Source organism: Urocitellus parryii, chromosome 2 (assembly GCF_045843805.1).
Source record: "Urocitellus parryii isolate mUroPar1 chromosome 2, mUroPar1.hap1, whole genome shotgun sequence".
Taxonomy (NCBI): Eukaryota; Metazoa; Chordata; class Mammalia; order Rodentia; family Sciuridae; genus Urocitellus; species Urocitellus parryii.
The window spans coordinates 80,193,846-80,217,492 of NC_135532.1; the positions used below are offsets into that span (position 1 = coordinate 80,193,846).

At 38.8% G+C, this 23,647-nt stretch overlaps 1 protein-coding gene and 1 pseudogene across 1 annotated transcript in view; one reads left to right on the plus strand and one right to left on the minus strand.

The window, feature by feature from the left end:
* Positions 1-23,647, minus strand: part of Cryl1 (crystallin lambda 1) — a 146,364-nt gene that overhangs the window by 112,274 nt on the left and 10,443 nt on the right. Inside the window, exons 2-3 of the mRNA XM_026394923.2 lie at positions 23,122-23,229; positions 1,064-1,190 (exon numbers count right to left, since the gene is read on the minus strand). Of these exons, the coding sequence (XP_026250708.1) occupies positions 1,064-1,190; positions 23,122-23,229 (235 nt within the window). The remainder of the gene's footprint in view (positions 1-1,063; positions 1,191-23,121; positions 23,230-23,647) is intronic.
* Positions 3,275-7,346, plus strand: LOC113187199 (la-related protein 4-like; annotated as a pseudogene).

Genomic DNA, 23,647 nt, shown 5'->3' on the forward strand with positions numbered 1-23,647 from the left:
TTAAAGGAACTGGAGAAACTTGAGAGCCACAAAGACCTAGAACCTCCATCTTCTGTACGTGATCTGAATCTCAGAGCAACAGCTGACTATAAAACACATGCAGCCTTTTTGGTTTGTTCCCAAATTCTCAGTTAGAATATCATCATGGAAACAACATGATATGTGCAAATCTCAGAACACAAAATATAGAAAAGGGGTATCTGGAATAATTACCTAAACTCTGTAGCAATTTAAGTATGACCTTTCAAAAGATAATGTTAGACCTCAGGTTCTTAAACATGGGCAGGATCTACCTGTAGGCACTTGAGCTACAGGAGAGATAGGTCACCTCACCCAGCCCCTGAGGCTGCCCCAGCTCTACCTGAAGGGACTGCTTCCTCTCTCCAGACTCTTTCAGCTAAGGAACAATCAGTGCCTGTGAGGACTATTTTTTTAAGTGAAGTTGTTGGAAACGATAAATGCAAATGAAAGATTTTTTTTTGAGAGGATTTCTTTAAAGGGTTTACTTCATTATGCATGAAAACAAGAATATAATCTGTCATTTAAAAGGCTGATAAAACAGTGTTAGCAGTTCAGAATACCTAGTTTAGCTCAAAATTGTAATATCTGTAAGGTTAGCATTATCATGCTAGTTTGATGAGAATCTGTACAAGGGAAGTTTTGATGACCTGTTTGCTGTCACATAAACAGTATTCTGATTTTAAAGTTACAAAATATTCATGCCTTTCACTGCCTATTATTTTTCTTTGTTCTTCCAGAGAGGTTTTTTAATTAATTTATTTATTTATTTACTCTAATTTGTTATACATGACAGCAGAATGCATTTCAATTCATAGAACACAAATGGAGTACAATTTTTTATTTCTCTGGTTGTACACAAGATAGAGTTACACCATTCATGTCGTCATACATGTACCTAGGGTAATGATGTCTGTCTGGTTCCACCATCTTTCCTGCCCCCTGCTCCTTCCTTCTACTCCCTCCCCAAAGTTCCTCCATTCTGGAGAGGTTTTAAGTTCTCCTGGGACTCTGCAGACCCGGGTTGCCAGTGTCCTTAACTCACCTGAATGTGCATGGCGCCCTCTACTGCTTCTGCAATGTTGGAGCAGCCACTGATGAGTGACAGCTGCTGTTCTGCGCTTAGAGAACCTTTCAGAGAATCAGACTGCTCCAGCATCTTCAACTCCTTTCTGGAAAGAAGTAGAGAGTGGTCACTGTAATCAAAACCCAATATAAAAATAAAGCTCAACAACACTAGTCATCAGGAATGTAAATCAGAGTCACAATGAGATACCACCTCACCCATTAGGATGGCTGTCAAAAAAGGAAAATAACAAGGGCTGGTGAGGATGTGGAGAAACTGGGACCCTAGTACACTGTTGGTGAGATTGTAAATGGAGTAGCTGCTATAGAGAACAGTCCAGAGAGTCTCAAAAAATTAAAAATAGGATCACCACATGATTCAGCAATTCCATTTCCAGGTATATACCCAAAGGAATTGAAAGCAGATTTTTAGAGATTTTTATACACCCATGTTCACAGAAGCACTATTCACAATAGCCAAGAGTTGAAAGCAACTTAAGGGTCCATTGATAGATGAATACAAAACCAAGATATTGTGATACACACAATGGAGTATTTTTCAGACTTAAAGAAGAAGGGAGTTCTGACACTTGCTACAATGTGGATGAACCTGGGTGATATTACACAAATTAGATGAAATAAATCAGACACAAAAGGACAAAAATTGGGTTATTACATTTATATAAGGTACCAAGAGCAACCAAATTCATGGAGACATAAAGTGGAATGATGGTTGCCAGGGGGCTAGAGAGAATGGGGAGTTACCATTCAATGGGCATACCCATGCTGTTTAATAGCACATCCAGGACTTCTAACTCCGCTCTAACTATAACTTAGTACCTTTGGACCAGTTTCTTCCCATCCCTCCTTCCCTCCTGCTCTCCCCAGCCTCCTGAAACCAACACCCTAGTGGCAACTTCTGAAATTGACCTTGTAAATTCCACATATGAGTGAGATTTTTTTATGTGGTACTTGTCTTCTCGTGACAGTTTTAATCTTTAAGCTGTTGATATCCTACAGTTAAAGCCAACAGGAGGACTGGGGTTGTGGCTCATTGGTAGAGCGCTTGTCTGGCAGGTGTGGGACACTGGGTTTGATTCTCAGCACCACATATAAAAGAACAAAGATCCATTAACAACCAAAAAAAAAAATTTTTAAAGCCAACAGGAGCACACCTATACTGGAACAGCAGGGGAGCCACGGGATCTAGAAAGAAGGTAATAGAGGGAACTTATCAAAGGATTCAGGCTTTGCTTGGGTGGTTTGGAGGAAGTCTCAGAAGTAGAACTCACTAATTGAGATGCTATAAAAAGTGAGGGCAGTTAGAAGATTGGGTATCTCAATAGATCTTACCCAGATGGAAAGGAAAGTACACTAAAGACAAAGCTATAATGATTTCAAGAGAAGTGGGCACTCATTTTAGCCAAGAAAGAGATGCTCAGTATTTGTGGGTCGCACAGTGATCTTGTTTTCAGCTGTTCTTTTTTAGACAAATTTATGAAGCAGTCTTTTTGTCTCATCCCATCATAGTTAAGAATGACCTTGTCAAAGGACCATGCTCTCACAGGTTGCTTATGTTCAACATTTAAGGTAGAGGTCTTTGGTCACTGGGGACGTTCCCTCAAAGGGGATAATGGGAACCTAACCCCTACCCCTCTCTTTTGCTACCCACCTGCCCTGAGGTGAATGAGCTTCCTCCACCATGTGCTACCACCATGATGTACTGTACTGCCTCAGGCCCAAAGCAAGGGGATCAATCAGACTGAAACCTCTGAAAGCAAGCCAGAATAAACCTTTCCTCTTTCTAAGTTGGGGAAATGACCTGAATAGACAGTTCTCAAAATAATAAATACAAATGGTCAGCAAATATGTGGAAAAAAATATTATTAGCTACCATTAGCTCTGCATGACTCTTAAAAGCCTCAAAGACACACAGTTACCCAATATTCTTCAGCATCTTGAAGTGAAAAAAATTTTCAAGAGACTTACCATATTGACATTTGCCATGTTGACAGAAACAGAACTCTCAACCACCACTTTTAAATCCTGTATTCCTAGATGCTGTGCATATTTTACACTCACAAGAACAGGAAAATATTCAACTTCATTTTAATAATGATGATAAGTTATTCAATGTGACTATGATACGTACTACACAGATCAGTTTATCACATGATTAACTAATTACGTCATGGTTCTTTTTCATGTATATAGAGAAGGAAAACATTACTGATTTTTAGGGATATCAATGCTAAGGCCTACTCTTTTGAAGTCCCATTTTGCCACTTGAAAAAAAAGAATATGAATAATGCATGAGTTCACCTTTGAATCAATTTTGCCTTTAAAATAACTAAAGATATCTATTAAGGTATCAAAATAAAGAAAAATGCTTCTTTTTGTATTTTTTTTAGTCCTGCCCATTCATTTTGGTGCCCAAATCAAATATCCAGGATGGTACAGAGTTTCCCAAGGGCCAGACCTGTTAGAAGCATGATGCGGCTGATACCAGACCTCTGCCTTTGTCTTTTAAGTCATAATTAATAAGAACAACTTCTTCCTTATGCTTTCTACTGAGTCACACTGTCTCTCTCATTTGAAAAAAGAAAAGTAGGGAAAAAAAGAAAGGAAAGGAAACCCTGGTCCCATATGGACCTCCTAAAGGAGGCAAACAGGTGGGGGGGGGGCGGGTGGAGTCGGATGGAGAAAAGGGTCAGGAGGGAGGCACAATCTAGGAGGGAGGAGAGAACATGGGGGATGGTGGAGGGAGAAGCAGGTTACACCTAAAGGAACTGGTTTAAATCTAATGCCAAAGAGTATGGCAAGAAATTCCTCCTAGAACTCCTGATGCTACTCAAGGAACTGAAAGCCCTTGGCGTGAAACAGCAGCACATCAGGGTCTCATCCTGAAGGAGATGCGAGCTTTCAAAAGGTATGTGTAAGGAACATGAAGTAATATATTCTCCATCTTGTGAAACCACAAGAAACACTACAGGCATTGAATCAACTGATGAAATGATGTTAGGACCTGAACAACTGAGTTGCCAAATACATGTTTCTGGAGAAGGTAGTTCAGCAATTTCTACAGAAGACCTAAAAGAATGTCTAAAGAAAACATTAGAATTCTGTTTTTCACAAGAAAACTTGTCAAAGGATCATTGTTTGATAGCCCAGATGGATAGTGATCAGTTCATCCCAACTGGACAATTGCCAACAGAAAAGAGATTTTTTTAAAAAGTTGACCACAAATCCTGATCTTAAAGTGTTGAGATCTTCTCCTATAGTACAAGTTGATGAGAAGGGTGAGAAGGTGAGACCAAGTCATTAGTGTTGTATTGTGATTCTTAGAGAGATTCCTGAAATAACACCAGTAGAGGAAGTGAAAGCTTTGCTTAAAAGTGAAAAATTCCCCAAAGTGATAAGCTGTGAGCTTGCACATAATAGCAACTGGTATATCACTTTTCAGCCAGACACAGATGCACAACAGACTTTCAAATACTTAAGTTATAACATTTCAGGGCAAGTCAATCATGACAAAGATAAGGGCCATCAATACCTTTTTTGCTAAGAATGGTTATTGATTCTAGTATGTATTCAAACTTCAGCACAGTATGCCTCACCAGTCTTTATGCAGCCTGTATATAATCCTCACCAACAGTACTCAGTCTATAGTATTGTGCCTCAGTCTTGGTCTCCAAGTCCTGCACCTTACTTTGAAACACCACTAGCTTCCTTTCCCAGTGGTAGTTTGTGAATGGCTTTAATTCACCAGGATCTTATAAAACAAATGCTGCTGCTGTGATGTTGGTCGACCCTTCCAAAAAAGAATCATGTGAAGCCTCATTTTAGGTCATCCAGTGGTTCAGAAGATTCAACAGAGGGCTCTGTGTCATTTGAGGATGGACCATTGAATAGATCTAGTTCAAGGAACTTTCCACCCGGATGGCATAACCCTCCAGTACCAGGGCATCAGGAGCAAACTCACCTTCCCAAGGAGACTCCTGTTTTACAGATGCAACAGAATGGGGACTATGGTAGGAGCAGAAGAACTGTTTCCAGAGGTCAAAGACCACAAGATGACAGAATCCCAAGACCCCATCCTTCAACAGTTGAAACAAAGACTCAAAAAAACAAAGTTTGACTTACTAGCTTCAAATTTTCCTCCATTACCTGGAAGTTCATCAAGAAAGCCAGGTGGTAGCTCAGTGATCAAGTGCCCCTAAGTTCAATCCCCAGTAAAAAAAAAAAAAATTAATTTAATTTATTTTTTTATTGGTTGTTCAAAACCTTACATGGCTCTTGACATATCATATTTCAGACATTAGTTTCAAGTGAGTTATGAACTCCCATTTTTACCCAAAATACAGATTGCAGAATCACATCAGTTACACATTCACCTTTTTACATAATGCCCTATTAGTAACTGTTGTTTTCTGCTACCTTTCCTATCCTCTACTATCCCCCCTCCCCTCCCCTCCCATCTTCTCTCTCTATCCCATCTACTGTAATTCATTTCTCTCCTTGTTTTTTCTTCCAATTCCCCTCACAACCTCTTTTATGTAGTTTTTTATAACAATGAGGGTCTCTTTCCATTTCCATGCAATTCCCCTTTTCTCTCTCTTTCCCTCCCATCTCGTGTCTCTGTTTAATATCAATCTTTTCTTCCTGCTCTCTCTCCCTGCTCTATTCTTAGTTGCTCTCATTATATCAAAGAAGACATTTGGTATTTGTTTTTTAGGGATTGGCTGGCTTCACTAAGCATAATCTGCTCTAGTGCCATTCATTTCCCTGCAAATTCCATGAAATTGTCATTTTTTAGAGCTGCGTAATACTCCATGGTGTATAACTGCCACATTTTTTTAATCCATTCATCCATTGAAGGGCATCTGGGTTGGTTCCACAGTCTAGCTATTGTGAATTGTGCTGCTATGAACATCGATGTGGCAGTATCCCTGTAGTACGCTCTCTTAAGGTCTTCAGGGAATAGACCAAGAAGGGCAATAACTGGGTCAAATGGTGGTTCCATTCCCAGCTTTCCCAGGAATCTCCATACTGCTTTCCAAATTGGCTGAACCAATTTGCAGTCCCACCAGCAATGTACAAGAGTACCCTTTTCCCCACATCCTCTCCAGCACTTGTTGTTGTTTGACTTCCTGATGGCTGCCAATCTTACTGGAGTGAGATGGTAATTTAATTTAATTTAAAAATAAAGAAAACTAGCCTTAAACGTAAGACTTATTTAAGCCACGCATGGTGGCACACGCCTGAATCTCAGTAGCTTAAGAGGCTGAGGCAGGAGAATCAAGAGTTCAAAGCCAGCCCCAGCAAAAGTGAGACACTAAGCAACTTAGTGAGACCCTGTCTGTAAATAAAATACAAAATAGGGCTGGGGATATGGCTAAGTGGCCGAGTGTGCCTGAGTTGAATCAGAAAGAAAAGAAAAGAAAAGAAAAGAAAAGAAAAGAAGGAAGGAAGGAAGGAGAGAAAGAGAGAAGGAAGGAAGGAAGGAGAGAAAGAAAAGAATGCCAGGTGAATTCGTTTTGGAGAATAGAATGTTTGTCATTAAAGAAAGGATAATGAAGACTTGAGAGTTCATCCCCCAGTGCCTGCAGAGGATGAGCAAACAGATTGCACTTCTGCGCAGCAACTCAATATCTTGAGTTCCAGTCCTCCATGTACAGCTGAGCTTCCTGCATTAAGCACAACTCAGCAAGAAAAGGATCTAATAGAAGATTTCGCTGTTCAGAAGATTGTTCTCAATCAGATGACTATCCCAATTTCTTCCCCCAAGCACTGCAAAGACATCACAGGCAAGTACTGCTTCACCAAGTTATAGTAACATAAACGCATCTGGAGCTGTAACCCTACAGGAACCTTGAAAAGTCATGCTGAAGTGTGCCAGAACCTCCCTGAGAGCCAGTTTCAGTTCTTGTTCGGCCACTACGGGAACTTTGTTCCAAAGTTGTATCTCCCACCAAAAATGAAGAGACTGGAGCTCCTGAGAAGTCCATTGAGAAATCACATGAGAAGCCAGAAGCAAGGGCTAGTAAGGATATTCTGGCTTCCAAGGCAATACCATTCCCAGGGGAACGTTTGCTGGAAAAATCAGGGACTAGAGACACCAGTTTAGCCATAGGGCTATACCTCAGGGAGTGACTTGACATAATGGCAAAGAGCAACATATACCACCCAGATCACCAAAGAAATCAAAAAAACAAAACTATTCAAAAACTTGCTCTCTTTCTATTAAACTTGAACTGTTCTAGAGGGGAGTGGGTAGCTAGGAAGGAAATAAATTATGTCCTTAAATTATGGATTTTGGAGTTGTGGAGAATAAAATCCCAAAATTCATCTCTAAAGTGATTTTAAAATGCTAGAGGATTCCAATCAGTATTAATACATACGTGTGTGTGTGTATACACACACATATAATATATAAAATATAATTTTTCTATTTTTGCTTTTGATTTTAATTTACAAAGAGTTTCTGCCTGGAATCGATTTTGAGGGTTCAGATTTAGGTTGAGAAATTACAACAAAACAACACAGTATACATCTTTTAGTTTAGGAGATGAGGGAATGAGAGAAAATAGTTTTTGAAGAAACAATTTCTGTAAAAATTAGAAGTGACTTTTTAAAATCTATTTAAAGTTGGGCTTGGAGAATGTCATCTCTGATTATATGGCCTTTTGTTGCAGAGCAAATCAGTGACTGGGGCATCTGTGGGTGTCAGCGTGTACAGGAGTGATTAAGCCAAATCTGTTGTCGTGTTAGTCAGTGATTTGAAAACTGAGTAGATTTTTATTCTAATTTGAAATTTAGTCTCTTCTTTTCGATTTTACTAATATTTCATTCAACAGACTGTTAAGGTCTGATTGTACTTGGAGATACAACTACCAATCAGTTTGATACTCCAGGAAAGAATAGGGTCTATTCAAAAAAATCCCAAATTTCATCTTGGACCTGAAGTGATAGGTCAAATGGATTTCAGAGGATTACACTGCCCTGTGATCCACTGCCCTCCCGCTTTAAGATGGGAAACAAAACTTTTTTGTTGCTTCATTTGTTACTCTTTGTTTTTTGACAATCTACCCCTAAAAGCAAAATCACCAAACACCTACTGAATTGTATGTTTCTATATGCTTTAACTAGTCCAGTCAAATCATATAACAGTTATACACTTGGTAATTTAATGTTGAAGTATTTTACTCTTCTGTTCACACACTCAGAATTTTAGGTCCCAGAAAGGTGGGGCAGACTGACCCTCCAGTAATATATGTGTTTACTGTTAAAGATGAAACGCTGTAACTGACTTTTAAAAAGTGTTAAATAGTATAGAAATAAAGAGAAAAGTTTTATAAAGGTTTAATTTGGGGGGAACTGTTTTCTGTTTACAGTGTATTTATCACCTTGCTTCCTTCCTCTTCTCAAAAAAAAAAAAAATACTATACACACAGTTTGGAATTCACTGAAACAGAAACAGCAAGTCAAGAAATTTTTAGGATAAGGTGATAAAGATGGTTGAATAAAATTAATGCAGAATTTCTCAGTGAATAAAATTGTAGATGTCATGTATTAAATAGGCAAATTTACATGCTGATATTTAGAAAATGGCTAAATATTAAAAACCATGTTGCATTAATCTGTTTTAAGTTCTAATGTAGGATGGAGTTTTATTTTTATTCTCAGGGATAGTTTGTAACAGGAAGAACTGTCCCTCATGTTAGTGAATTATATAGGTACAAACTGAAACTGTAAATTGCAAATACTTGAAAGCACCATTGTGACACAGAATAAACATCTAAGTCATATATTAAAATGAATGTAAATAGGTTAAAATTATGTTACTGTTAAAATCATCTTCCAACTCTAAGTTCAGCTTTAGAGATTTGTATTAGTGGATAACTGTTAAGAGCTTTGAAAACACTGCACATTCCTGAATAAGCCAGAATTATTATTTCTTTGTAATTTATTATTCAGCTTGGCAGTTGCTTTTGATTTTGTGGATTGATAGGTAACTTGGTATAACATATTTATGCAGTTTTAAGATATTCATTTCTATACATTATTTTTTAAAAATCAACTTCTAAAAGAAACATACAATAAACTACCTATGCTGAAAAAAAAAAGAAAAGGAAACCCTGTCAATGAAATTTACTTATAGAGCTAATCAGCATAACCTATTGGATTAAGATCTGAAAATTTAAGGTACCCAATGTACTAAGGAATGTAATAAGGAGAACACCGAGAGAGGAGTCCACATGTATTTCCTCCCTTAAGAATGCTGTTAACCCTCTGGTCCAGACTGTTGATCTTGTACTTAGGCTATGGGGCTCCTCTTTTCTCTTTGAGGTGTGCCTCTATACCTGGAAAACGGTCTCCTTTCAGGAATTCATTACTAACAGGCTTGCCATGTTGGGTCCCTGATGAGCTTCCACAGACTAGGCCCAAGATGACAGCTATCCCAAAGTCAGATTCTATAGTCCCACCAGACATCTGGCAACTGGGCATGTGACAATGTAGGGAGACCCACCCTGTGCTCACTGGAAATATAAACCCAGCGAGTCAGTACTGAAGTCACCACAAAGGTGGACCTTATAAGGCAGGAATTTAGAAAATGACCTGCTCGTGAAACAACCACCCTCAGAACCACAGCACATTGCCAGAGCCATCATCTGACTATCACAACTTGGGTGTCCCCTGAACAATGTCCCACTTCTGCCATGCAGATGTCCTCCTCTCTCCCTCATGGAGCCTCACAATCAGTGCTCACGGAGAGAGAAAACCAGAGTACCTCCATCCTTTATGACTCAAAAGGGCCTAGAACCTACTTTATTAGGAGATTGGATGGGCTCCTAGTTGAATTACTCAGCTTTGAACTACGCATACAATTTATATACATCAGACCTACAGCAATGGCCAAGTCTAGGAATCCACAACACGGGTGAAAGTCAACCACATTGCCCATAAACACAACCAGAATTAAAACACTCACATCTCTGAAGAGCTGCTTGTGGCTACCAAACAAAAATGCACTTGGCTTAACTCTAAGAGCTGTGTTGCAGAGTAGTGAAAGATATAATACAGTACCCATTGCTCTGCTAGAACTATTTTCTGTTTATAATTTTAAGAACTAAAAAGATTGAAAGAAACATCTCCATATTTATACCATTCAGAACTAACCATCATTAATCCTGCCACATTTGCTGTCATTTTTTAAGTATATAAAACACAAAGTTCTTTGAGCTGCCACCCCCATAACACAAAACCATCTTTCTATTGAACTCATATAGCATCTTTATTTTTATTTTTACTTGTTTTATTTATTTATGCAGAACTGGGGATGTAACCCAGGGATTCATGCAAGCGCTTTACCACTGAGCTATACCTCCAGACCCACAGAGCATCTTTAAATGTCTAAGCCTGGTAACCACTTCATCCTTTAGGAAATTAGGTCTGAGGGTCTAAAGTGCTCAAAAATGCTTGCTCCAAGTTTTTGGACACCAGTCCTGTGTTTTCAAACCTTTTAATTAATCCAAAGCAAACTTTAGGCTTCCAAAATCTCTGAGTTAGATTAGATAAGTAAATGGGTACCAGAGTCTCTTAATTCTTAGTTCCTCCCAGGATCATCCCCATGGAGTCAGGAGGAGTTATGTGGAGAAATAAAGCAGTAGGAAGAAGTAGCCACAAACACTGGCCTCCTGCAGATCATGCTCAGGATAAAGATTCTACAGAAATGATTTGGCCTCAAGTCCCTCCCTCCACTGTGCAGGACATGGGTAGAACAGAGACAAATTTGAACGTGAGCCAAGAGACATGGTTACAAATCGACCCATGAAATGGCTGCAAACTTCAGGACCCTGCTGAATAGTGTCCCAAGGGAAAAATCAAATGCACGCTTCATAGGGGCTTTCAGACATGTCCAGACAGAGCCCTCATATTCTGAGTACAGAAAATATATCTACCATTCATCAAATCCAGTCATTGACAATATTTTGTCACGGGTAGATTAATTCCAATTTTTGATTGAGTATTTTAGAAGATCTTTTGTCTTGAGCTTTTGTAGAAGATATACATAATCACTTGGAAAATATATGCCTATCAACTGGGATTTATTTATTTATCTTATTAACATGACCAATTGTTCATATTAATGGGGTTCAGTGTATTACTTCCATTCATGCATACAGTGCACACTGATCACATCCAATCACCTTTTCCCACCTTTCTCTCCCTTTCCCAATCTCTAGTGACCTCTGTTTTACATACCGGTCAGCATTTGTCCATAAATGAGATAAAACATGAAATATTTGTCTTTCCATATCTGGTTTATTCATTTAACAAACTATCCTCCAGTTCCATCCATTTTGCTGTAATAACATAATTTCACTCTTATTTATGGCTGAATAATAATCCATCATGTATAAATACTTCACTTTCTTATCTGTTCATCTGTTGATGTCCACCTAGGTTGATTCCATATCCTAGCTCTTTTGAATAATTCCACAATAAACATGGATATGCAGGTTATCTCTTTAGTATGCTGATTTTGTTTCCTATTAATGTATACTCAAAAGTGGGATAGCTGGATTATATGATAGTTCCATTTCCAGACCATTCTCGATAATGATTGTTCTAATTTATTCTACCTCCAAAAGAGTATGCACATTGATGCTAGCATCTTATGTTTTGTTTTTTGGTTTTGGAGGGAATCTGTAATTTTTGTTTGCTAAACGTTTGTGCTAGAAAATGGCTGCAATGTACCAATTCTACCGCTAGAGGTCAGCGAAATCCTACGATGCAAAATACTTAGCATTGCAAAAACAAAACAAAAAAACTTTGGGTACGGCCATAATGCGACACACGTAAAATTTCACACCATGAAACTTTGTTTCACGCACAAAAATCATTTAGAATACTATATAAAACACCTTCAGGCTATGTGTATAAGATGTAAATGAAACATAAATGGATTTCATATTTTGAACTTTTGAGTCCCATCCCCAAATATCTCATTACATATAAATATTCCAAAATCCAAAAATTCTGAATTCCAAGAATTTCAGTTAAGGGAAATTCGACCTGTGTAACAGTCCAGGTTTTTAGCACATCCAGAGAACCTCCTATCTCACAGTAGTTCTAATACTCTATCTACAATGTTGTATGGCCTCTTTTCTTCCATGTCTCTGGCAGAAAACTAACTCTTGGGACAGGGAGGTAAAACAACTCTGGCCTATCACCTAAAATTAAGAAAGTTCGTTAAGAAAAAAAAAAAAACACAGAGAGGAATAAGAGTTCAAATTGAATACATGAACCAAAACTTAGATGCATATCTTAAATCATTATCAATTCAGCATTAAAATACAACCGAGACAAGGATGTTAGATAATAAAGAGGCTCCTTCTGGCTGGGTATGGGGGCACATGCCTGTAACCCCCCAGGCTCAGGAGGCTGAGACAGGAGGATCGTGGGTTCAAAGCCACCCTCAGCAACAGAGAGGTGCTAAGCAACTCAATGAGACGCTGTCTCTAAAATAAAATACAAAATAGGGCTGGAGAGATGTGGCTCGGTGGTCCAGTACCTCTGAGTTCAATCCCGGATACCTATTAAAAAAAAAAAAAAAAGCCTCCTTCTATTCTAAAGTTGACACTTTCATTTAGCTCTGAATCTCATTTCTTCCATGATCGTCTTCTATGGCTTTTTCTTGACTGGCCTGTTTTTTCTTTGAACAAGCACACAATCTCACCATCCTTTAAACTCTGCATCCAAATTTTCCTGCCTTGTTTCCCACAGTCTAAATTAACTACTCTATCCATGCTACCTTCCTTTACATACTATTTCTTTCCACAACATGGTTGCTTCTTGCCATGCAGAATGTTTTTCTTCGATTTTTATTTCTTCACCTAATGCTAATTATTCCTGCAATGTAATGATACCATTAAGTTGAAACTCTTAGATGGAAACACCTTTTATCTTGTTATTCTCCCAGATAAACATCTGCTGGAAGACCACACCTGCCTCTTACTCCACCCCTTCATTCCTCTCCTGGACAGGAGGAAGAATCTATCTGATTGGTGAGTTTGACTTTGGAGGTTATATCTTTCTCCATGGTCCTTCAAGGGAGATGGGGGTGGGGGGCCTACCTAATTCTGTTGTGTGGCATCAGAAAACTGTATAGAGATGTGTCTGGGATTTGTTTAAAAAATAATCCAGAGCTGAGAAGCATCTCTGGAATGGCAAAACAAGGACCTTTAAAACCCCACCCCTCCATAAAAGTAAAGAGAACATAGGGACAAAAACTTTCAAGTTCAACTTTTAGAACTCTAGAAAATTAACTGAAGGCTTGCAGTAATCCAGTGAATGCTCACTCAAGAAAAATGACCAATGCTCAGTACACACAGACATGTGGCACTTATCATAGCTCATGCCTGTTCCCTCCCATCCTCCTCTCCTCTGCTCCCAGAGTAATCTTACAAACCAGTATCCCAGCAGCCACCACACTGACCCTGCTGGCCCTGCACCCCTCATTTCTTTTCATAATTTATTGACAACTTCCCATTTACAGTAATGGTTACACAGATTACACAAGCTCCTGGGGGAATAAAAGTCATGGTTTACATTTCTTTTAGAAATCTCAGGGTCAGTCTATAATGAATTCCCAAGGGAATTTTTGGCAAGTATTTTGCCCCACACCTATTCCATAAGGTGTGAGAATCCAAGGAAGCTAAAGATTTCCTTTAGGGAAAAAGAGAGAGATGTAGAGCACTAGGTAAGATTAACCTTGAGGAAATGAGTCTGCTTGGTCCCCAGTCACAAAAACCCTAGAATATCAGAGGCAAGTAGCAGAATGAGAAAAGGACAAGGCCAAGCATCTCTTCTGCAGGGGACATCTGTGTCACGTTATCTACTTTGATGATGTTGGTGCTGTTACTTCCCAGCTCCTGTTCTGATCCCTATCATGCCAGCGAGGTACATTCACTGTGGTGGGGCAGCATATGAACACTAAATATCACATTAAAAATTTCGAAGTTTGGGGAAAAGGGCAGAGTATCAAAGTTTCTAAAAACAATTAACCCCTGACCTGCTTTGTTTGACAGCACCATAACTTTTTAAAATCTTCAATGCCTTCCACCAAAGACTATCTACAGTTTGCTCGGGTTTTATCCCATCAAATTATTCACACTGTTACCTGCCCAGTACACTCTACCTTCAGAATCTGAAATGTCCTTGGTGAGGCATCTAAACTGAAGTATGCTATAGAAAGTCAGCTGCCTCCATCGGCCCCAGAGGAGGGCTGTGGGTCTAACTGTGGCAGCAGTCCTGCCCTCCTGCCCTCCTGCCTTCTCCCCTTTTTCTAGTGGGCACCTAGAAGTCCCTCCTTCCAGGACAGCGGTAACATAGGGATTTGGAGGGCTAGGAAAAATGGGAGGACAGGTCTGCTTAAGCCTCAAGGCAATCATTTACCAAAGTTTGCACCAGATCATCAAGCACTGTCCAAGTCCATAAGCCAAGTCCATAAAAGTGGTACTTTGGTTTCTTGTTTGTCATTGTCAGACATCTCACAGGGAGAAGAGTTTGGATGCAGTTAGTTCCCTAAAGATTCCTGTGCTGGAGGCTTGATCCCCAGTGTGGCAGTATTGAGGCTATGGGACCTTTAAGAGGTGGGGCCTATTGGAAGGTGGGGCCTATTGGGAGGTGACTGAGCACCTTGTGAAGGAATTAATGCTGGTCTAGGGAAATAAGCTAGGTCTCACAGGAGTGACTTAGTTCTCATGAGAGCAGGTTGTTATAAAAGAAAAAGCCTGACCTCTCCCCTTTTTTTGTTTTGTTGAGATTTTGTTTGTTTGGGGGGTTGTTTTTGTTGTTGTTGTTGTTGTTGTTGTTTGTTGTTTGCTTTTGCTTCCTGTCTCATCATGTGATACATACCTCCCTCTTGTGCTGGAGTGCTCCCACCACATGACATCATCACTCCTTGAGACACAGCCAGAAAGCCTTCACCAAAGCCTAAGCAGATGGGACTGTCCAACCAGACTTTCAGCCTCTAAAATTGTGAGCTGAATAAACCTCTTTTCTTTGTAGAAGTACCCCATCTCATGTATTATGTTATAACAACACAAAACAGACTAAGACAAAGACAGTGATGAGACAGGATTCACACCATTAAGCCCACATCCTTCACAGCCCTAACTTACTGTCAATGTGTGGGTGTTCACGTACAAGGAAGCAACAAGGTCATGTCAGAAGCATGCATCCTTTTGTCTAGCAAAAGTCACTTATAATCCTACCATTTAGAGAAAAATCAAAGTATTCTGACCTCTTCCCCAAATGTTTTGTTGTTGTTTTTGTTTTGTTTTGTTTTTTCATTTTGTCTTGTATGTTTTGCAATTCTGGGGATAGAACCCAAGGCCTCACACAGGTTATACAGGCACGACACTGAGATACATCCCTAGCCCTCTGCAAGTTTTTTAATATACAATTAGCATATATGACTTTTACAAGTCAGATAAAGCAAAGTTATTTCTGGTTTTGGAAGAAAAATAAATAAGAGAAATGAAGCAATCATTTGAACTGTCCTAATGACAGCCAAGTGAAAGCAGGATCTGTGAACACACAGATAAATCAAGGTGAATGACCTGGCTGAACCCACAGCCCATTGCCGTGAACTCAGATTACTCCTGAACTTTTCATTCTCAATAGGTTTCATCAACCGCCCCCCTACACCCTACTTTTCAGTAATTAAACTAGCAAGTGACAGGCTCTTGCCCAAGCATAGGGTATTGCCTCTCCATTTACTTAGGTTTTCTTTACTGTCTCTCAATCAAATTGAAAGAAATTTCTCCATGTATGTCTTCTATGTTTTTCTTATAATTATACCTAGATTGCTTACATTTGTTACATCTGTAAATTTTTTATTGTTTCCTAACTGTGTGTTGCCAGCATATAGAAGTGAACTTAGCTCTGTGCTCACAGATCCTGCTCCCATTCAGCTGTCATTAGACAATTCAAATAATTGTTTCATTTCCCTTATTTTTCTTCTACCTGATGTGTTTTCATCACCCTTGGGATTTTATCTGCAAAGTCCATGTTCAAATTTTGTCTTTTCTATACATTCATGATCAGTTTGGCTGGAACTATTCAACTTTTCCTGAATTCTCAGAGTATGTTCACTATTACTCATTTATCACTGCCCTATTTCCCCTAACTGTAAGTATTTTAGGTTTTGTGGGTCATACAGTCTTGGCCATACCTACTTATTGTGGACTAAAAGCAGCCGTAGACAATCTGTAAACAAATAGGCATGACTGTGTTTCAATAAAACTTTATTTGTGGCATGTTCCTTTCAGGCAGCAACTGGGATCAAAAGCCCTGCATCATTTCCCACAAAAGTGGAACTCCTCTGTCAGCAGGATGGCTATGAAAAGACAAAAAGGAAGCTCTCAAATCCTAGAACCAGTGGTGATAGTTCCTAACCTCAGGAATTCTGTCAAGGTTCTTTGTATCAGTTACCACTGTCACAATCCTTGGGGTTAATAATTCTGCCTGGGCTTAATTATGTGGCTGCTGTCAGACGAAGGTTGGTTTGTGACCGATGGCCTAGGCTGGCTTCATTTATTTGTCTGGCAGTTGGTGCTGCTGCTAAGTGCTGGCCAGCTTGGGCTGACACCTCTAGCTGGCTGAGCTGATGGACAGGATGGGGATGGGAAGAAGGGTTCCTAACAGGAAGTGGGATGTCTCAAAACATGGGATATTTTCAGTTCCCTGATGAGTCACATTTCCTAATGTCCCCTGGGCCAGTGCAAGCCCATAGCCAGGTTGGAGTTGGGGGTAAGAGAAGAAAAACCACATTGCCAGGGGGTTGGCAGACAGAGAGGGGAGCCGTTTGTGGTCATTTTGTGATCCACCCAAGGTATGTGGGAAAAATAAAAGTAAGTTTCAAATCAAGAGAAGAGAACAGACTAATCCAGAAGAATCCAGCCAGATTCAAACAGAGTTCAAAATAAAGTTCAGATCAGGACAGAGCAAAGAACAGCAAATTAAAAACAAAAGATCCAGGCATTGGCAATGCCTGAGTTCATGAACAAGTTCAGTTACTTAAGCAGCAGAGTACAGGGCAGCTACCCTGTTTCAGAGATCATTCTGGTCGTATATTAACTCCCCAACGTAAAAAGCTGAGTCATTTTTAAACAGATCTAAGTACCACAGCTGCCATCTACAGACACTGGAGTGACTCCAGGAGAGAAACTGGGATAGAAGTGTAGGGATTCCCAAAGACAGCAATGTCAGATTGGGACTCAAGTCAGATAAGGCAGCTTGTTCCTCCCTGGAGTGGGGGTAGTTGGTCACTGAGATGTTCACATGGCCTCTGCCAGGGTGTCCTGGTCCCTTGAGAGCGTATGGCCCATCTGCTATGTGGACATGAGACCCTCTCCAAACCATATGAAGTAAAATACTCTGTCATATTAGGTCTTTGTTTACCTGATTCCTGTTTTTCTCCCTAAAATTCTTCTTTTATCCTCTGAAATTCTGTCATGAGACTTAATAGGTGCCAAGTACTGGGCACACAGTGGAAAATAAAGACCAAGTAGTGAAGCATCTGCTAATACGGTTTTCCACAGTCAAGATACCCTTCCAGTGAGAGATGTAAACATGCCAAGTTTTAAGTTTCTCATTGAGCTCTCCTATTAGGGGAAGATTAGTCTTGGATGACAGCTTCTTAAATTTTTTAATTCACTGAGATCCCTTGGCATGGTACGAGTTGTGACAATAATTTCCCTACTCTTCTAACATCTTAATATTTTTAAAAAATCAACTTCCCTAAGTTAAATTCATTTTTATAAGTTCAGAATCAAGAGGTATCATTTCTAGTTAAGAAGATTCATTTTTAATAGGTCTAACATCCATAGGATTTTCTAGAAGTACTGAAATTTCAACTACATGATATTCTCTGCGATAAAATGTTAAGAAGAATCAGAATATGAGAAGTAAACAAAACCACAAGGGTGGGACAGATGGCCAGGAGAATTACCTTTTGAGACTCTACAAAATGTCACCATAATTCAGCTAAAACAATTATTGGGCTAGAACCTATAATATCCCAGGCTATGGTAACCATAAGTGTGCACATTGCTTTTGCATTAATAATAGCTAGTACACAAATCTTGTGACATCCAATACCTCCTATCAAGGGCACTGAGAATAGAATGCACGGGCTCTGTCCTAATGGCACCACCACCCATAGTAGTGGACAGAGACCACAAAACAGGGTGTCAGGAAAGATGTCCATTGGCCACAAACTTTTTTTTTTCCAGTTCATTCAACCCCTGAGGATACATCATTTATACAATTGTCCTCCCTTATCTGAAGATCTGTGTTCTGTGGTTACCATTACCCAGAGTCAACAGTGATCCAAAATATTAATACTCATCTTCACTCCTTCAAGGGAAACCACATTCACCCAATTTTTATTACAGTATTTTGTTATGTTTATTCTATTTTACTAATAGTTATTGTTAATCTCACATCCACTAGGGGTCTTGGGATATACCCCCACAGATAAGGGGAGACTACTATACTGCTTGACAAAAGGATAAATTTGGTCCACCTTACATTCTTTTGGCCCAACATGTAGTCAGAGACATTTTAACCTTCAGTTCTTTAATATCCAAGACCACCGGCATAATGTGATTATTGGCTCATAGTTATCAGTAACCTGCAGGATGACACAGTTTGTTTACTGAGAAAAGCAGTGATAATATTTTGTGTCTGAAAAAAAAATGTTTTTGAATTACAGAACTCATCACATTGACCAAAATATTCACAAAACTGTGGTTTGATCTCTGTCTTCTCAACTTGATCTCTCCATACAGAAATGGCTCATTTGATAATCATGTGATTCAAAGAGGAAAGCAGGTAGCTTTGCTTAAAAGTCAAAAACTGAAAATTCAATGTTCTCTAAGGGTGCAATACAATACAACTCAATCTGATTTCCCTGAAGGTATTTGCTAACTATAATTTGAGGAGAAAGGTAGTGGGTCACAAGATAACATAAGATCCCTACCAAAGAAGTACAACCAGTTCTACATATTTAAGCCAATTAAACTCAAATGTGAGTTATAAAAAAGTAAATAAATAAGGCCCTTTTCTTGAGGAAAGAGTTATATATGCACAGGAATTCAGTACTTTTGCTCCTTCTACAACATGGCTGATATAGTAATAATTGTTTTGGTTTTTCTGGTTCAAATATTTTACAGATATCTAAAAGTTTACTCTAATTGAGCACTAGAAATATTAAGAAACAGTTCTTAACTAAGCAAAGTAGTAGAATACTATATAAGCCTTAAATCAGGTTTTAAAAGCAAAACAGGGGTTTGGGTGTATGGCTCAGTGATACACCACTTACCTAGCAAGTATGAGGCCCTGGTTTCCATCCTCAGCTCTGAAAAAAGGGGGTAAAACAAACAAACAACAACAACAAAAAAAACCTTTCCCACAACCTATCATGTACTCTGTGATACCTGAAAGGTCTTTAAAAATAACAAAAACCTTTAATGATACACCTAAAAAATAAAGCCTAACATACAAATATACCAAGAAATAAAACAAATAACTTTTCAATTAGGAACCTTTGGCTTTCCCTTAGTTACAAGTGAGTTAAAACCGAACTGACAAAGCATAAGATGAAATGATAATAGAACTGAAAAGCCTATTAGCCTGCAAGAAAAGTCTGGTTCTCCACCTGTTTTCCTATGGCCTATAAAAAGAGGGTGGTTTTTGCATTTTTAAATTCTTAAAGGAAAAACAAAATAATAATAATAATTTGTGACATATGAAGAGTAAATGAATTCCTAAGGTCAATATTAACTCATAAAGTTTTATTTGGATACAGCCAGACCTATTTGTTTAGAGATTATCTCTGAGTGCTTTTACTCCACAATCAGAAGTTGAGGTAGAGACCATGTGACCCTCCCCCCCAAGCCTAACAGGTTTACTACCTGCTTTCTAAAAAAAAAAAAAAAAAAAGCTTACCCAGTCTTGGCCTGGAGGCCACATGGGGTTGCTTAAAGCCTGGCTTAAGGAGAGACTCCTGGTCTCCTCTTCCCTAGGTTACCCTCTCTCCAACACTGGGCTTAATCTAATGTCGATCAGCTTCAGACCCATCAACCGCAAACAGCATCACCAAAAAAACAGTATCAAGTCCAGGCCTACAGAAAAGCCAGGGTTTTCACCCAAGTATACAAGGCACAAGCAGTTTCACCAACTAACCATTTCTTAATGGGAGCTTATAAAGTTCTTATATACTTAATGCAAAATTCAAAGACGAATTTAACAAAGCCTAGTTGTTCCTCCCTGCTGTGGATTCTGCAACCTTGAACTCAATCAACTGCAGATGGAAAGTAACTGGAAAAAAAAATTTTTTTGCCTGTCACTGAACACATACATTTTCCTTGTCATGGTATAAATTTCCCTAAGTAATACAGTGTAACAACTGTGTACATAGGGAGAGAGAAAATGTGAAATAAAAGTTTTTAAAAATGAAGGTAGACACTAGTGTGGCTGTATGTATAAACATGGCTGTACAACCAATGTGATACTGCAATCTGTACAAGTGGAAAAATAAGAATTCATACCCCTCCCCAAAAGAAGATACAGCATAAATGTCTTTCCAAGTCAATAAAGATACTACTATAACATAAAAAAAATGAAGGTAGAAAGAGATGGTCCGATATCTAGGTTATCAGAACTCCTTCAGGTAAAACAGACCCAGTAGTCTCCCTGCTAGGTATGTACTTATAGAAACTCCTGCACTTATACATTAGGAAACACAGAATATACAAGAAAAATAATAAGAAACATAGAATATACAAAAATATAAGAATATTAATAGTTAACATTATTTACAATAGCCTAAACTTGGAAAAGCTATAATATTCCAAGAGGATAACAAACAAAAAATTTATAGAAAATGCACACAACAGAATATGGTATAGCAGTAAAAATACATGCACTAGAGCTATAAGCAAAAACTTGGGTGGATCTCAGCAATATTCATATAAAACACAAAAGAAAGCAAAACTAAACAGTTTGTTATTGAGAGACATGTATATAAGTGTTTTTAGGACAAGGAAAATGGTAAATACAAATAAATAATATTTTTTACCTCTGATAGGAGGTCAGAGGGATGAGATCCAAAAGGTACATACAAGGTATTGGTAATGTTCTAAATTTTAAGTTGGGTGGAGGGTCATGGATAATTATTTCATTATTCTTCTTCCTAAACTTATTTACATGATCTATTCTTTTGCATGTGCCAAATATTATATTAAAAGTATTGTTTGAAGAATCTCTATAAAGCATATGGTATAAATGGATGTTGAAGATGCTTAACATGTCTTTGAAGTCAGACAGACCAGGGCTGGAATCATGTCTTAGAGTGAATCCTATGTCTATGGAACAGGTTCCTAATCTCTCATATAACCTATATTTTCTCATAAAATTATGGCAATAACATGTCTCCTAGAGTTTATTTTAAGATTGAGATTATTGAGTATGGGTAGGGGATGTGGCTCAGTGGTAAATCGCTTGTCTAGTACATACGAGGTCCTGGGTTTGATTCCCAGTGCCTCAAAACAGAACAAAAAGGATTACTAGGATGTAAGTTCCATGGCTATGTATACATCATCTGCCTACATATCCCTAGTAAATAGCACATCCCTGACAAGTAATAGGCACTGAAATGCCAAGCAACTTTCCTTCCAAAACAGTAGTTTGTGTGAGTGGTTTTGTGCTGGCTGCTTTACTTTTTGGTTTTTGTTTGTCTGATTTTTATTTTTTGGATTGGTATTTTATCTTGGCATGGACTCTTTATAACTATACATAAGAAGGTACTTCTCAGGCTGATTGTGGCTCAGAGGTAGAGCACTCGCCTAGCATGTGTGAGGCACTGGGTTCAATCCTCAGCATCACATAAATATAAAATAAAGACACTGTGTCCACCTATGACTAAAAAATAAATATTTTTTTAAAAAGAAGGTACTTCTCTGGGTTCAGGTTCTGAGTCTGTAACACAATAAAGCCGGGCAGCATATATGATTTCTTAATTCTTATAACCTGATATCATGTCGTACATTAATCTTTTCAAAGGTAACCTTAGATAAAGCAAGCATATTTTGGTTACACAAAAAGGCAAATTCAAGTTACATATTCATAAATATCCTAAAAAGAGGGATAATAACTAGCTAAACCAAACTATGTCTGAAATGGTCAGATTCATTCAGTGAAGGTCATCGCAGGGAGATGAGCCAAGCAGCGAGGGAGTTCTCCTGGCAGGTTGCATTAGTTTGGTTCCTGTATCTTTGACCTCCCTTATTCTTGGCCTTTGTCTTTGGTTCCTATACTTCTTCTGCCCACTGTGACTTCTACTCCTCGAACTCAGTCCTCAGTTTTTGGTAAGTTCATCCACTCTCATGCCTTTAACTAGTACAGTTGTCACAATTACTAGCACCCACAAGAGTGACTACAGTTCTGTCCTCTCACCTGAGTTTTAAACCCTAATTAAAATTCAGGATGTTTTCATCTGGGGCCTACCACCATTTTTAGATCAATAGGTCAAAACAATGCTTAGAATCTCTGTTCCTAAAAGGTAATGCCCATGAAGCTCTGACCTGCTGGACCCTGGCTTATCCTATAGAGGGAACAGGAAAAAGTCCCAGCTCTCTACCCCTGTGTGACATAGTAAGGAAGTCCCCAACTCAATTGGGATTAAGTCCTGACATTTACATTCAGCTCCTCTTCCCCCCCCCCTCTTAAATCTTTTCAATCTGAATGGGCCTTTCCTAACAATGGAAGTCTCCTTTCCAGTCTAACTTCACATTCTAGCCACTTTACACCTGACCTCTGTTGGTTCAGAGGCACTCCAAAAGCTGTTATCAAATGAAAAATGTACAATCACAGATATTTATAACCTTGAGAATCTGATAAACAAGACCAGCTAAAAGAAACAGGACCATTCCAACTCCTCCCAGAAAGCGTCAGCTCGCCTACCTGATGTTTTCCAGGGCATTTGTTATCTGTTCTTGCTCAATATCATAGAGTTTCACCTCGAAGCCTCCACTGGCAAACAACATAGCCCAGCTTCGTCCAATGAGTCCACTACGGGGAGAGAAAATTAAGAAATGATTAAAATTAATTTAATAACTGAACATCTTTTCATTCTTAATCCAGAAGAAACTTTTCAAAATTATACAGCACCCCATTCCTACAATATTTGATAAATCTCTTTAAAGTGCACATCTTGATAACTGTATTTGTTTAAAATGTTATCTGTTTCTACCCAGGAACTCCTGAGCCCCCAACACAAGTGCCAAGATCAGTATTCCACAGGGAATGTGGCGGTATGTCAAGTATTCATCATGTACTCGTGCACTGAAACAAAAAATTACAGTCGGGAGGTAGCAGGGTGACATGAGGCAAAAGGTCCTTAGTTGAACCCCCATTTGACCACTGTCTTAGGCAAGTCACCTAACTTGAACAAGAGAGAGAATACAGCCAGCCATTGTATCCCTAGGTT